At 50.7% G+C, this 15,516-nt stretch overlaps 1 protein-coding gene across 2 annotated transcripts in view; it reads left to right on the top strand.

Moving 5' to 3' along the window:
* ZSWIM5 (zinc finger SWIM-type containing 5) overlaps positions 1-15,516 on the top strand; it is a 99,251-nt gene that overhangs the window by 62,080 nt on the left and 21,655 nt on the right. For both annotated transcript variants that reach the window (XM_058842139.1, XM_058842140.1), the window contains exons 2-4: positions 5,307-5,663; positions 13,407-13,555; positions 14,217-14,367. In XM_058842139.1, the coding sequence (XP_058698122.1) occupies positions 5,307-5,663; positions 13,407-13,555; positions 14,217-14,367 (657 nt within the window). The remainder of the gene's footprint in view (positions 1-5,306; positions 5,664-13,406; positions 13,556-14,216; positions 14,368-15,516) is intronic.

The following is a 15,516-nucleotide window of genomic DNA, read 5'->3' as shown; positions in this document are numbered from 1 at the left end:
TGCTGGTTGAATGGAGCCCAGGAGGGCTGGGGCACGCCGTACTCTCTTTACTATCGGAGGCAGATGATTCACTTTGCTGGAGCATTGTCATGTGCAAATGAGTTCATGAGCCCATCTCCTTTCCAAGTGCAAGGTCAGGGACTGAGCAATTGTCAGCATCAGCCGGCTGGAGGAATTGATCTAGAAGCCGGAAAGCTTTGGGAGATTTTACTAACCTTCCGCTTCCCACCCCCCAAATACACCAACACCTTCCTCCCGTGGGTGTTGTCTACATTACAAATATTGACCAATTTTAAGTTCATGTTTAGAAAGCTGCTGTTTCGAGGCATGGAAATGTGACTGAGAATGACTTATAAATAACACTTGGTGCGGCAATTATTATTCATTGCTAGTTATGGCTTTCACACACTGGAAAAACAAATGGTTTTTCCACTAGGAGCTGGAGCTGCAGTCCGTTTAATCACTAAAGAGCTTGGAATCACTTTAGTTTAAAATAACTTTCCGCTGTGGTTTGGAAATTTAAAAAAAATATATTTGGGTCACGTTAACCTAGTGTATACAACTTGAACCGAGAATTTCAGTTTACTTCGTCTACATCTGCTGGGCCCCATAAATATCTGTGTATTCATTCCTGCTTGGTTTCACAGAGCTCCTGCCTGAGGATAGAGCTCCCCAAAACCAGATTTGGAGTGGGGTTAGTCTGGCTAGAGGTGGAGAATCCTGGGAGCTGAGCATGGAGTACAAGAACAGTGAGCATCCAAGCTGCTGTCTGCCACAGCCACCCCTCTGGCTACCATGCAAGGGGATGTGGCTGGTGCCTTTGGGAAGCTGTGAGGATGGACTTTCCATCACGTTGCTCCTAACAGAGGCTGCCCAAAATATCAGCCTCGGGAAGTAGGAGGTTACTTGAGGTTTTGACAGCCAGGTGTGGTTGTGAGTCCTTTATGTACTCTGTTCAGCCACATCCCACCAGCAGTCCATGCTCAGGGCATGTTTCCCTCTGCTGAGCCTTTCTCTGCCCTGCTTCAAGGTTTCCACAAAGTCAGAGAAACGCCGGTGGAGGAGACAGAAGAACCACAGTGCCATGAATAAGTGTTCCCCACATGAAGACTGGCCCCCATCCTCTCACAGAACAATGCCAGTGCAGCATCCTCAGGGTTAGGTCTTGCAGGTAGCTGCAGCTCTGTGGTGCTTTCCACCCATGCAGGACTGTGCCAACACTCTGGGAAAAGCAGGAGACTGCCACGCCTGGGAGGAAAGAGCTAATTTTTTCCGAATGGCACAACTTAGCTAATGACAACTGTGACTTCTGTCTGGGCTGCACTGTGAAATCTGAGGGATGGCTGTGAGCAGCAACTGCCAGAGGGAGCAGAGCTGAGCACTTGGGTTCCCAGCTAGTGTGGTAGGTGTGAAGGAGTCCTCTCTTGCAGGTGTTGGTGCCACAGTTAGGAGAAGGGAAGGGGCTATGCTTGGGTTTTGTTTGTTTTTGGAGTTTAAATTTCCATCTGGGGGTCTGCCTATCTCCATACTCCAGGTATTTCAATGTAACCAGCCTTAATGAGTGGCTTATCTTCAGTGATTTGCTGGAGGACACAAAACAAGGGGTCTTTGCAGCTGGCCTCATGGCTGTAGGTTGGAGCTGCAGGACAGGCTAGTGGTTTCTCCTGATGGTTGGCATGTGGATATCTGGGTTAAAGATGTCCCATTGAAAGGCTCTCTGTTTTTTCAGGACTGGAAGAGTTTGCACAACTCCTTTTGGTCAAGTAGGTTTAGAAATCAAAGAATTCACTGTCTTGGTTAAAGATGCTTCTGTTGAGGTGTTAATGCTGGTGTCCTAATAGGAAAGTCTCCTGCACTGGGGTCCCTACTAAAGGCTTGATCCTTTGCAGCTGTTGGAAAGCCCAGGAATTTTTTTTCCTTGGATCCATCCTCCTCCCAGCTTGCAGGGTTCATCAGCTCCGAAGAGGGGAGTGCTGCCCAGCTGACAAGTGTGTAAGTCCCACCAGTGTGGAGCTCACAAACTCCTGGAAAACAATTCTGGGGTCTGTTTTAACTTAAATCAGAGATGCAATGTCCTGTGGCAGTAAAACAAAGAAGGTTCTTGCTCCAGTGTTTTGTCCCCATTTGATGGGTTGGATGGCTGGGATTAGAAAGAGATGAGCTCATCATGCCCTGTGTGCCCGTGAAAATTCATGGCACCTTTTTGTGCTTTTTCTGGAGCGGTTATGAACACTCAGCTCCTTTTACAGCCTCGATCAAAGAGACATCCACTGGGAAGCTTCTGTGGTAAAAGTAGGAGAGGGTGTTTTGGGACAGGGAAAAGGCGATGTTGTTCTTGGGACAAAGCTAGACTCTGGAGGGGCGTAATGAGTCTGTAGTTACAAAGATGGTATTTAATTATTTCTTTTCCATGGTTTTCAAGCCTTGGCACTGTCACTTTGCTGGCAGCAAATCAAATACCAAGTTAGCTTATGTTAAGAACAGAAGATGAAGTCCTAGATAAGCACTGGGCTGTAGGAATGTCTTAAATTGAAATGTACAGGGAGGACACAGAGGAGAGTGTCTTTGCTCTCAGTGCCATCCAGATCCTGTGTCAGTGATCAGGGCTGTGTTTCTCTCTACTGAAGTGCTGGTATCACAGCTCCTAGGATGCTTCTTTCTTCTAGGATGCAAGATGAACAGAGAGGAGGGTACAGTAACAGCTGTACTTTTCCAGGGTCACCTATAGATTTTTGGTGATAGCATCAGTGTTTTGTGTGGAGCGGGAGTGTGTGCTTCAATGGACAATGGAGTAACCACCCCAAAACCCACTTTTTAGCCACTACTCTTCTCTGGGATAGTGGTACCCATCACTGCTGAGCTTGTGTGCTCAGCAGCCATGGGTGATAGGGTGCAGACCTGTCTGCAATGTAGTAGCTGCAGTTTGACCTCACATTAATGTAAGTATTCACAAATAATGCTTCTGTTCTTGCCAGCTCATCTCTATTCCACCCCCCGCCCCATGTTTAATTTCTGACTCAAGTTTTGATAAATGTTTAATAGAGTTCCTAGTTTATCTTAAATAGACCTGCTGTCACCAAAGCTAAAATCTAAACCAGCTCTTGACTTGGGGCTCGAGTGGCAGATGAACTTGGCAGTTGTTGACATACTGAATGGTCCTGTTCGATGTGCAGACCAGATCTGAGTTGTCAAGACCAGCTCTTGCAGCAGATGGGAGAGCACAGTTTTTGGGGTGCCTGAGAATAGTCTGAGAAGTATCTGGACAAATATTCTGTCTTGAGAGGCTGGATGAGATCACAGTTGATACATTTTCAGACTTACACCTGTCTGAAACAGGTCATTTGGTTAAATGAGTTCCTCCAGCCTTACACCAGTTAGCCCCAAGTGGGGACTGGCCCACGGTCCTGTTAAAGTAAGCATTTCAAGGCAGTGTTTATGGCCGGTAATTTGTCCTAGAGTGTTTTATATATGTGTGTGCAGGCATACATACGAGGATGTACATACTTGCTCAGTAACGCGGTTTCCAGTCCCTTTAACTTGTTCAAAAAGTAAACTAGGGAGAAACTGGCAGTGAGTTGGAGCTGCCTGCCAAGCATTGCAAACCAGAGAAGTGGTAAAACATAAACACTTCGGAGTTTATCCTCTGGATTTATATAGTTTGGCTGCTGGGGGACGGGCTTGTGTGGAGGGGAAGGTTTGTCAGCCCCTGGCTGTGCTGCTCCCGCGGCGCCGAGCCCAGCACCTCCACAGCCACGCTCCTGCTCCCGGCAGCCTGCGAGCAGGGAGGGGAGGGAAGTGCAGGGCTGTCCATCCCTCCCCTCCTGCTCTGCTGGCCACATGGGGTGGCTTTTGGGTGATGGCAGTAGAACAGGTCTGCTTTTCCCCCGCCCCGGCACTAAAGTAAAAGCAGACCTCCTTGACGCTTAATCAGATTTGAATGTGGTTTTTGGCGTGGCTTTAAAGAGACTGGCAGTGAATAGCTGGTTTTGATGCCATTTATTAAAAACCTCTGGTAGAATTTGTCTCCGAAAGCCTTTGTAAGAGCTGGCAAACGCACAAGAGTTTGATGCAGTTAATGTATTTTAATCTTCACCCCCCCCTCACCCCTTCTCCTTTTCTATCGCTAATTGTAGGGCTCTCAGCTGTCTGCTGCCTTCTCCAAGGGGATGGCAGGCTCTGCAGGGACCTGTACATACACACGTTTAATAAGGTTGCAGTGGCATGGAGAAAAGTGAGCATCTTCCTCAGGGAGGATGGCTGGGATGGGCAGTGTGGGGTGCCAAGTCCCACACCATGTTCTGACATGGGGACACCGGATTGCCCTGGCTGTGTTAATTAACCTCCTCTTGGAAAAGCAAGGCAGATGAGTGTGAGAAACCAAGGATACCCCTTTTCCGGGTGGCTGAGCAAGTGCAGAGTGTTGGTGTTGGACCACTCAGCAGCTGGATTGTGAGAAGGACTCCCTGAGGCTCCCGTTCAAAGTGAGGTTGATAGCCATCCATAAATCTTATCTCACTGACTTAGTCCCTCTCTTGCTTGGCATATCCACCTTTCTTTGAACCCATGGGACTTTCTGAGCCCATTTCATGTTACTCACCTGCCTTTGGGACTTCTGGGGGCTTTTTTCACACTTTGTGCCTGAAGGCGCTGTGGTCCCTTTGTGCATGGTGGGAATTGTCAGGGGGACCATAATATTGTTGTGAACGATTTGTGGGACTCAGGGAATGGTTTTCCCCCAGCTGTGGTTTGGACTGTGCATAGCTCCTGTCCCTGCTCTTTATTTCCACTGTGTGGAAGAGCTCAGAGCTGTGGCCATGCCCTGGAGCACTCTACCTGGTTGAGAGACCAAAGTTGGAATTGCTTTGCATTTAGTTTGTGGGTTTTTTTGTCTGCTTCATCAAAGAAAAGCAAACGTGGTCTTTTTCTACCAGCCCTCACTCATGTGAGTTGCAAATTCAGCGAGAGGGAGGCGTGGATGGAAATGACTCCCAGGAGAGAAACAGTCTGAGATACTTAAACAAATGGGAACTGAGCAGCTTCGCTCTTCCCCTGAGGGTTTGGCTGTTAAATAAACTCTCCGATGAGTCTGGCTGTGTGTGTGTTGGTGCAGAAGTGTGTTTGTATACATGGGCTGGGTGTTGCTGGGTGTAAGCCACGGGGATGGGCTGTGCTGGGTGCTGCACTCCTTGGTATATGAGAGAGACACGCAAGCAGCCTTGGCTTTCCTTCCTTCCAAAGCTGACATGGGTGGTTGTGGTCAGAGGGAAGCTAGCCTGACCCTTCTCTCTTCCTCTTTCTCTTTCCAGGGTTCCACCTCAGCGGAACAGTAACGGAGCCAGCGACTGCGACAGAACCAGAGATGACCTACAAGGTGGCCATCAGCTTCGACCGCTGCAAAATCACCTCCGTGACGTGCGGCTGTGGGAACAAGGACATTTTTTACTGCGCTCACGTCGTGGCGCTTTCACTGTACAGGATCCGCAAGCCAGACCAGGTCAAACTCCGTCTTCCCATCTCAGAGACCCTATTCCAGATGAACAGGGACCAGCTCCAGAAGTTTGTTCAGTATTTGATCACAGCACACCACACCGAGGTGCTGCCCACCGCCCAAAAGCTGGCTGATGAGATCCTGTCATCCAACTCCGAGATCAACCAAGTGCACGGTAATTCCTCCCTCCTTGCTGTGTGACCCTGACTCTGTGTTTAGGGCTGGGGTGGTAGTTTTGGTGCCCATGGTGATGTCCTTCATTTTACGTTTGTCTTTCGCTGCACTGAGAGAGCTAGCAGTGTCTCACTGATGTTAATGTATGGGTGTTGGGACCACATGACTGGGGTGCCCCCATCCTGCCCTCTGCTCTTCTTTATGTGTTTCTCTGTCAAACTTGGGCATCAACAGGCAGAAGAGGCAGAGCTGACAGGCTGGTGGTGCACAAGGCACAGCTGAGAGTAGAATGGAGAAGCCAAGGACATGGTGCTGGGACCCTGTGGAGCAGGAAATGCAGTGGGATGTGGCTTCTCCAGCACATGGGGACACGGTGTCAGCCCAGGCCCTGCACTAAGTCAGATGTGGCTGAGCTGGTGGGAGATAAAGCTTTAATCTCCATGGGTGTTAATTTGCTCATAATAAATGAGTGCTGCTGTTCTTACCTACTGCACAAAGACAGTGGAGATGTGTCCTGGGGCTTTGTGTTTGAAAGATGCCTTTGACTTCCTCCCCTGGAAATCTGGAGGACAGTGCCCAGCCCAGCCCTGCTCCATTGGCCCAGGATGTGGCCAAGGCTCCTTAGGATCTCCTGCTGTGTATTTTCAAGGAGCCCAGGAGCTGAGGTTGCCCAGGGTCTGCAACAATGAGCTGCTCCCCACCGTGCCAGTCCCACCAGCTGTAGAGCAGAGATAATAAACACTTATCTGCCATGGAAGGGCGTTGCAGGGATTAACACGTGCCTGTTAAGTGTTCTGAAGATGAAAAGCCCCATATGCAGCCTAAAATACCATCTGAACTAGTTGAATCCACATGTAGAGAAGTAAGGCCAGAGGTTTACCATCACCATGGGGGTGATGGCAGCTCTGATCTTAGATGTGTTCATCTCTCTCTATCTGGTTGTTCCTGTTCCTACCTTGGGAGAGGCCTTTGTGTCTGCTGGGCCACACCTGCTGCATGGGTGGTTGTGCTCCAAGTAACTGGCTTTTGTGGGGGGGCCTTCAATTTTTAGCATTGTAAAAGAATGAGGAACTGTGATGCTGCAAGGATCTGGTGAGGGCCATTCCCTCTCTGAAATGATCTACTGAAGCTGAAGCTGGGCAAGATCCCTTCTTGGCCATTGTTTGAGGCTGCTTTCTCCTAAGCAGATTGAAGTAAAGCTTTTAAGGCTCTGAATATTTATTGCTCTAGAGTCAGCAAAAGGCTGGTGAATTAGAGTCTTACAAAGATACAGATGTTGGCTCCAGTTCAATATCTGCTTCTTGTTTTTACAAGTGTTTTTTTTTTAAAAAAAAAAAAAAAGAACAAAAATTCTCACTCCCTTTACACTTGCGCAAATTCATGCACTCCAGTGTGTGATTTTGACCCAACAGAGACATGGTCATCCCACAGAGGCTGGCACCTATCTGACACCCCTGTGGCTGGTCACAAGTGAGTAAATGGCTCTGCAAGCAGGAGAGCAGCCTTGTCTCACCCTGGGGGAGGATGGATGCAGATCAGCCTTCATATGGTGACATGATCCTAAGGTGATCTATAACTCATAAATGTTGCATCCTGTGAAAAGGAGGGATTCAAACCCCTCACATTCAAGTTCATAGTGATGCTGTCCAGGGCTTCGATTTTTGATCCTGGACAGTGTTGCAAGTTTTCCCCCCCTGGTCCTGCCAGAAGCACAGCCACAGTGCAACCACCTACACTGCAGACCTGCTTGACCCCAGGGTGAGGAAGGGCTGCAGCCATGGGGGTCTGTTTGTGGGAGAGAAATTTTGGGGTCTCCAGGTGAAGTGGATCCAAATTTGTCCCCCATCTTGCCCTTCCCAGCTGTGGATCATGCATTCATAGTGGGTCACTGATGTTGGGATTTGTAATTCTTCAGGCTGTGCTTTTGATAGGATGTGCCATGTGACCATGTGCATTTCAGACCCTTGGGGTCACATCCCAGCCTTGGGGTTAGGGCCAGGGTGGCTTTTGGCAGGCCAGCCTCTGTAACCCAAACAGTGATCCACTGCGTGCATTGGACGCCTGAAGTTATTACACCCTGGAGCAAGAATGTTCTCTCTGGAAATCCTTCTTTTTTCCCTGTCCCTGCTTCTATTGAGGAGAAGTCTGTTGAGCTTCATATCAGCATCAGGTCTTCCTCACCTGCCTCTGGTCACCCAAAGGATTCCTCTTGCCTTGTTTATATGGTGAGCATGCAGGATTGAGGAACTGATTTTGCACCAGGCTGGCTGGGGAATGCCCCTTGTGGAAGGGGATTGTCTGGTTTTGTAAAATAAGGCTTTCTGGGATGCTCCTTCTCCTCCTGCAGAGCCTGAATGGCAGAGAAAATTACTGGCCATTGTCTGGTGCGCTCAGCTTCGGGCATTGGAGCTTTGTTCCTTGCAGGAGTCTGTAGCCGCGGGCTGTGCACCTCGTGCCGATCTTCCCGGCTGTCTTCCTAGAAGGAAATGCAAACTATCCAGTAATGATGGAGTCTTGGAGCACAGCCAAGGCGCTTGTGTGTTCCCGAAGGATTCAGTCCAAGCAGAGCCTAGGTGTGCCTGCCACTCTGCTCCCCACTTGACCTCTGCCTGCTGAAGTGGATCACGTTTCTGCTCCTGTGGCTTGGCTGCAAAGGGCAGCGTGTGCCAGCGAGCATCCTGCGTGTCTGGCACCTCCACGCTTGGCGTCTGGAGTGGCAGCTGGAGGGAGGAGACCAGGGTGGGTTTCAATTCTCCTTCCCAAGGGGACAAAGCCAGCAGTGTGGCTGCCTGGCACAGAGCAAGGCTGCAAGGATATCACTGTGCCAGCAAAAGTGACTCGTGGCTGCTTGGTCTTTCCTGGTGGGTAGAATGCTGAGAACAGCCATCAGCTGCAGCTGGAAAGCTTGCATCCAACAGCTTGGACTCCCAAGGGAGTGAGGATCATCTGGTGGTGGCCACCTTGGCACCCTGTTCCCTCCACTCCTCTGAGAGCTTAAAGATGGGACAGTGCCTGTTGGCCCAGAAGATTCAGGGCTTAGAGGTATTTTTCATGCATCACTGATGAGTTCTATTTGCAGCTCTGTAACTCACCCACCTTGAGCAGCATGTGGGCATGGCAGAGAGTGCTGCTGCCCTCAGTCCAGGAGCTGTGGCTGGGGTGGTCTGTCTGGTCCACAGAAATGCCAGTGGATGACACTGTATCTGTGGTGCTCAGCTAGTGCCGTCGAAGGGCTTGGGATGCCCTTCTCAACCAGAAGTAAGAAAAGCCACAAAACCTCTGCTATCACAAGGTGCAGGGGCAACTCCCTCTGAGGACAAGCCATGTGAATCACCAAGGGGCCTCTGTAGTCCTGCAGGGTCTTGGGAGCTTCCCCAAGAAGGAGGAGAGGACTTCTGGAAAAACCTTAAAGGGAGTGGTCCTTCAGGCTTTGGCATGGGAAAAGCATATCTCCTTATTCAAAAGCCTTAAGAAGCCTGCTGCCCTTTTGTCCATGCATTCTTGACCACCTTGAGCTTTCCTTCAACTCCTGGGCTAATACTGTCCCATCTTGCTCCTTGTGCACAGCAAGTGGGCTGCCAGGTCAGTGTGCAGGAAGTCACTGCCTGTCCTGTCACACTGAGCCAAGGCTGATGTTTGAGGAGTCCTCGGGTGCTCTTTGACTTTCAGGTCATCCCGAGACAGTGTCTGGAGGGCAGCGCCAGTAAATCTATTTGAAATTCTGCCCTCCCGCAGGGGAGGATGAGAAGGTCAGATCTCCAGGGCATTCGTGTTCCTGTTTGCTGAACTGTTGTGGATTTAAGGGAAAAAACACACCTGAGTGATGGAGAGAAAGGCAGCTCTTTCCCTTGTCTTGCAGAGCTGCTGGGGTTGCCAAATGACTCCAGAGCACGTGTGGTGCTTGACAAGCAGCTTCCAAAGTCGGCTGCACCAGATACTGGTACCAGCTGGACCACATTGCTCCTGTCCACCATGCTGGGAGCCAGTCTGGATTCCCTTGCCCCGTTGCTGTCAGGTGTATGTGAACCTTCAGGCTGCCCTGGCAGCTCCCTCTGACTTCCCTCCACTTGAAAACGAACCGGGAGTCTTGGCGGAGCTGAATTCCTTGCTTTGCTGCTATTTTTAATCCCTTGTTGGAGTTCATTTCCTTTCTGGTGCCTGGTTATTTTCTCTTCAAGGTTTTCTGCCGTTTGCTTATTTGTCCATGTCTTCCCCACCCCCCGCCCTGAGCTGATCCTTCACATCTGTTTTCTCTCTGGACGCCGGAGAGGAGCCCGGAGGCATTCAGCAACACCACCATGTGCAGCCATGAGATGGCCCTTGTGAACGGCCACCACGACGGCCAGCTCTGCTCCAGGCACCCCTGGCCCTGGGGCTGGCACGGCCAGGCCCCAAACCACTGATGGGTGCTGGGTACAGTCGGGTGAAATGACAATAAGGGGAATGCTGGAGCAGCCACCTTTATCACTGGGTGGCTTTTAGCATCACTTTATCAGCTCCAGGTACTGGTTAAAAATAACAATCATGCCTTTTTCTTTGTATCACAAATTCTGCTTCAAGTCAGATGTTCTAGGAGTGCTTTCCACGCTACTCAGCTGATGTAGCCTTTTTGGGTTCAGGAGCTTGGATTTGGGATGTGCCAATGTTTTGGCAGGACCCACAAGATCCTACTGCCTCCTCAGCCCTGGAAACCTGTGGCTTCCCAGTCCAGAAGCCCTTTTTGTTTTCTTCATGTTGGGCAGCTAATTTCTGAGCAAGGAGTTGAATTTTCCATGCCTGACTTCACTCTGTTTCCTAATTTGTAGATTTTTCCAGTCCTTTTTTCTCGGTTGTTGTATTTGCCAAGTCTCACTTGGCTGTCAAACAGTTAAAGCCCCGAGCTCCCAGCTTGGGGGGAGCCCAGCTCGGGGGTGTGATGGATTGCATTTTTATCTCAGTTTCTACAGCCAGCTGTAAACGGGCTGGTGAAACACTCTTTCCACTCAAGATGTGCAGTGGTGTTTCCTTAAATCTGAATCCGGCAGGACCAAGATCCAGCACATCTGAAACGGGGCTCCTTGGAGCACGAATGCTGCTATATGAGAAATGTGTTATGCAGGCGCCAGGCTGTTTTACATGCCGTTCCCAGCTCCTTTGGAGCTGAGACATGGAATCACTCATCAGCTGCGTCACGGCATGCCTCTGCCGAAGCCCCCACGGTGTGAACGTTGGCAAGGGGAAGTGGACAAATCCTGCCATTAATATTTAAACCCAGCACAAATCCCGTTGTTTGCTCTTAAATGTTTATCCAGCTCCCCAGCGTAATTGGGCAGCCTGTTATCTGCTGGGTTGTGCTGCACGTGTGGGAATTTGCTATTGCAGCCCTCTCTCTGAATCTTTTATAAGAGAGAAAAATACATTTACAAGCAAATTTGGGCTTTATTTGGAGGCGCGGGAGGCGTGTTGCTAATTTGGCTGCGGCCCGAACCCCAACGTGCGAAGTGCTCAATGTGTTGCGTGGGAGGAGGAGGTTTTATTTAGCTGCACACTCCCTTCCTTGCTGCTCGGGCTTTCCGTCGCTAACGCTACGTGTGAGCAGCAGGCACTGAGGGGTAGCCCTGGGAACCCCCAAAAAACCCACCTACTCTTTGCATTTTGCGACCTCCTCCTCCTTAATCTGTCACAGCGGTCGTGGCCACGGTGAGGGATGAGCTGAGCTTTGGTGGGAAGAGTCACCTCAGGTGTCTGTGCCCTCTTGGTCCCTGCAGACAGGTGACCCTGCAGAGGCAGTGGAGGCTGCTCTGGATAGCTGCAGCTGGGAGTGGTGGGCAGGATGGTGGGGAGGAGGATATTAAGAGTGCAAGCGTCTGGGATACCTAGTGATGGGGCTGGATAAGCGCTCGTGGTAGACAGATTAGTCATTGGTTCCTGATAGGGGATAATCACTGGCTTGTCTGCTCTTTATCATCGAGATAAGGATGAGGCTGGGGGAGGGAAGGAAAAGGCACAGAAAAGCTCAGAGGGCCGGCATGGACTGTCCCTGTCCCTGGCTGTGATTGTCCCTCTTGGCTTATGGCAGGACTCTGGTGGTACACTGAGCAGGACTCGCCCTTTGCAGGGGGCTCAGGGTTTAACTGTTTCTCCAGGGCTGTGGCAGGGGAGTGGGATCAGGATCAGGGCATGTGTGGCAAAAGTCCTCATGTTCATCCAGGAACTGTGATTTCCTTTCTGCTGCTTCAGCTCTTGTCCCAATTATGTGGTTGTGTCGACTATAAATTATTCTGCAGAGGGAGCAGCAGCATCCTGTCCCTTCAGCATGCCTAGAGCTTGCTGAAACTTCTCTCAGGCAGTGACTGTTAGCAGAAATTAAAGTAATTTTGTAAAGGACATAAAATACAAATGACTGTATCGTAGCAGGTCAGGAGTGTTCTCAGCCTTTGCTGGAGGAGCAGAACCCCTGAGGTTGATGTTGTTTAGCTTACAAGCCAGGAAGAGATACTTGCCCTGCTGCACAGGCATCCTGGAGCACAATTTCATTAATTGTATTTGAGCTCCTAGCTCAGCAACACACAAGGCACAGCATCCCAGGCTGGCTCTGTGGGAAGGTGATGTCTGCTCCCTGGCCAGATCCCAATTTTGGAAAAGACGTCATGAAGATTTAATTGGGAATGTGTCAGCTACAGCATCCCATGGCTCCTCATTCAACACCTTGCTCTTCCTGTGCTGACCCTCTTCCTCTCTTGAGAGGGAGCTAGGAGAAGCAGGCCAATGTGGAATGGAGCATCCTCCAGCTGCAGCAGTCCCTCCTCGGTACTGGTTTTCCCTAAGGAGTTTCTGTAGAGCAGGACCCAAAAGCAGACAGCTAAAAATCCGAGTTTCTGTTCCATTTTGTACTCCTGGCTGCTTACTGGAGTTGTGCTGCTGCCTGTCCTGTGAGCCCTGGAACCCATGGCTGGGACGTAGGTTAGTGCTTGGGTGGGAAAATGGGAATCAGAAGGGGCAAGGCAAGGAAATTTGGTCCAACTTTTTAAAATCAATCGTGGGTTTTCTTTCTTTCTTTTGTTCTTTGGAAGAATAGCAGCCTGTGAACGCATATATGTGTCTGCCAAAGGCCCTGCTCTGGTCACAGTTTGCTCTTTGAAGGATTATTGATCCTTTGTTCTTTCCCGTGTGGGGGGTCTCTCTCAGGCAGGTAGACTGATGCCCGGGGACTTGTCCCCTGTCCTAAAGCAAGTGAGGGGCAGGACCAGGTGCTTAACCCAGGGCTCTGGAGCCCAAGTGCAGTAGTACCTCTGTTAGACTGTTCCAGACATGGGGAAGGGCTTACAGGAATTGGAGCTTTACTGATGCTTTAACAAACCGGTGATGTGGAGCAGGAGCAGGAGCACACTGGGCAATCCCTGGAGCCGCAGAGTGCTCCGGGCTCTGCAGCTGTGCTGCCTGCACTCCTGGGGCTTTGGAGGAAGGCAGGTCCCTGATCTTCCTCAGCCTCATTTCACAGGGGATACAGAGGGTGAGGGGCCATGCAAGCATTAGCCCTGTGGTCAGGATCCCTCCTGATGGCTGCTGCCATCACTGTGTTAGGACAGCACAGTGCTGCCAGTTGGGCTCACTGCCGAGGAATCAAATCGGTTTTCTGTTACCTGAGCTGATAAAGTAAAGGTGAGTCCCTAATAAAACAGAGGTAGGTCGACTCCTTGCTAGTGGGACTGCTGACCCTGCTGCCATAAACATGGTTGTCTCTCTTCTCCCCCCATCCTCTCAGGCGCTCCTGACCCCACTGCTGGGGCCAGCATCGATGACGAGAACTGCTGGCACTTGGACGAGGAGCAGGTCCGAGAGCAGGTGAAGCTGTTCCTATCTCAGGGAGGGTACTACGGCTCGGGGAAGCAGCTCAACTCCATGTTTGCCAAGGTGAGGAGCTGGCTGCTCTCTCCCATCTCTGCTCAGCGTGTCACGTAGTTGGCACTCGCTGGCTGCCCTGGCAGGGTGCCCATCACAGCTGGGAATCTCTGCTCCAGTGCCTCCTCGCTCTGTCGCGGAGCAGTCAGTTGTAATCCAGGCTCTGGGTCAGGCCTGGATTGTCTCACCTGCTGTCCTAGCTGGTCCCTTCCTCCCATGAGTGCTATAATCCCTGTGCAAGGAAGGTCATTCCCCCATCTCCCCTTCACCACAGTGGGGAAAAAGCCAACCCTGCAGAGCCTACCAAGACCATGGGAAGGTAGGACCATAACCCACAAATCTCACCAACCTACAGGCTCTTCTTTCTTTGCAGAAGGGCTTTGCTTTCATGTTCTTAATCTGTCTCCTTCACAGCCTGGCTGTGACTGCTACTCAATTTGGCTCCAATCAGCCTCATCACAGCCATTGCATGAGGGTTATAACATGTGACTCCACATTACACACACACACACACACACACACACGCACGTATGTATGTATGTATGTATGTATTTATTTACAGTCTGGACCCTCAGGCTGAGGGAGCTGTGGGTTGCCAGCCAGGTGAACATGTCTTAAACACCTCTGAGTGACCCTGGTTTGTCTCACCCAAGACTCTCTTTGTCCTTTCCAGGTCCGGGAGATGCTGCGCATGAGGGACTCCAACGGGGCCAGGATGCTGACGTTGATAACAGAGCAGTTCATGGCTGATCCTCGGCTCTCCCTCTGGAGGCAGCAGGGGACGGGCATAACAGAGAAGTGCCGGCAGCTCTGGGATGAGCTGGGTAAGGGTCACTGCCTTGCAGAGGAGGAGCAGGGTTACCTGGGCTCCTGGGCCAATGGACATCATTACAGAGGCCCAATGGGGCTCTTTTTTGGGAGCAGAGACCCTGAGACGTGCCAGGACCTTACTGTATCCCCTTTTGGGGAATCACTGTGAGAGAGCTGGATCAGGCCCAAACCACACAGTTCAAAACCCTAAACCTGTCTCTCTCTTGCAAAGGGATCAAGCATGATGGGCGTGCAGTGTGTTGCTGGTCCCATGCTTCCAGCAGGCTGGTGTTTGGTGAGCTGCCGCAAAGCCTTTGTGAGGGAGGATGCAGAGCTGGTGTGCCCCAGGGGCTGGATGTAGCCTGGATGTGGAAGTGCTGTTCCAGGAGGAAACATTATCCAGAGAGGGAGAGGCAGGTTCTCAAGTCTCATCACATCTAACAGATTCTGCCTGCTGTGGTACACGTTTCCAGGGTGAGGGGGGCAGGATGGGCAGCACAGAGCCTGGCTGAGAGGGAAATGCAGTTCTGGGTAATTCTAGCTAAGCACCTTAGACACCAGCTCAGCTGGCTGACACTGTAATATCATTAGAATAAAACATTTAGATGACGTGAGCTTGGGGAGTAGGGTTGTATGTTAACCCTACAGTTCTGGGCTCTCCTGGACGTCTGGGATCTTGGGTGAATAGTTTGACTTGAGCCATAGCTTGATGAGTGAGTTTGAGCTCCTCTGCAGCCTGCTGGTAGGAGATACTGTGCAAGGGCAAGGGCTGATGGGCTGATGGACTGGCACCAAAGGGATGTGGTAGAGCTGGAAGAAGGATTAGGATGGTCTGGGATCTGGAACATCTGAGACTGCAGCTGGGAATCACATACCCACCTACCAAGTGCCGAACAAATGCAAATAGAAATGAGGCTGGGAAACCTGGCCAAACTATGCAGACAAGATCTGGGCAGGGGTGGGATGTCTTGTTTCTGTATGAAGTTTCCTGGATGGAAATAACCACACCAGCTCTGGAGAGCTCATCTGTGCTTGCTTGCCAAGAAGATATTTCCAGGATTTTGGGATGCTGCAGCTAGACAATTGGATATGCAAGGATCCTGGAGAGGTGGCCAAGTCCACCAAGCCAGAATTTCCACATGGAAGAAAGCAAACACATTGGT

The sequence above is a fragment of the Poecile atricapillus genome, chromosome 7, assembly GCF_030490865.1.
Source record: "Poecile atricapillus isolate bPoeAtr1 chromosome 7, bPoeAtr1.hap1, whole genome shotgun sequence".
NCBI lineage: Eukaryota > Metazoa > Chordata > Aves > Passeriformes > Paridae > Poecile > Poecile atricapillus.
The sequence above is the reverse complement of the archived record's forward strand: the minus strand, read 5'-3'. Positions and strand labels throughout refer to the sequence as shown.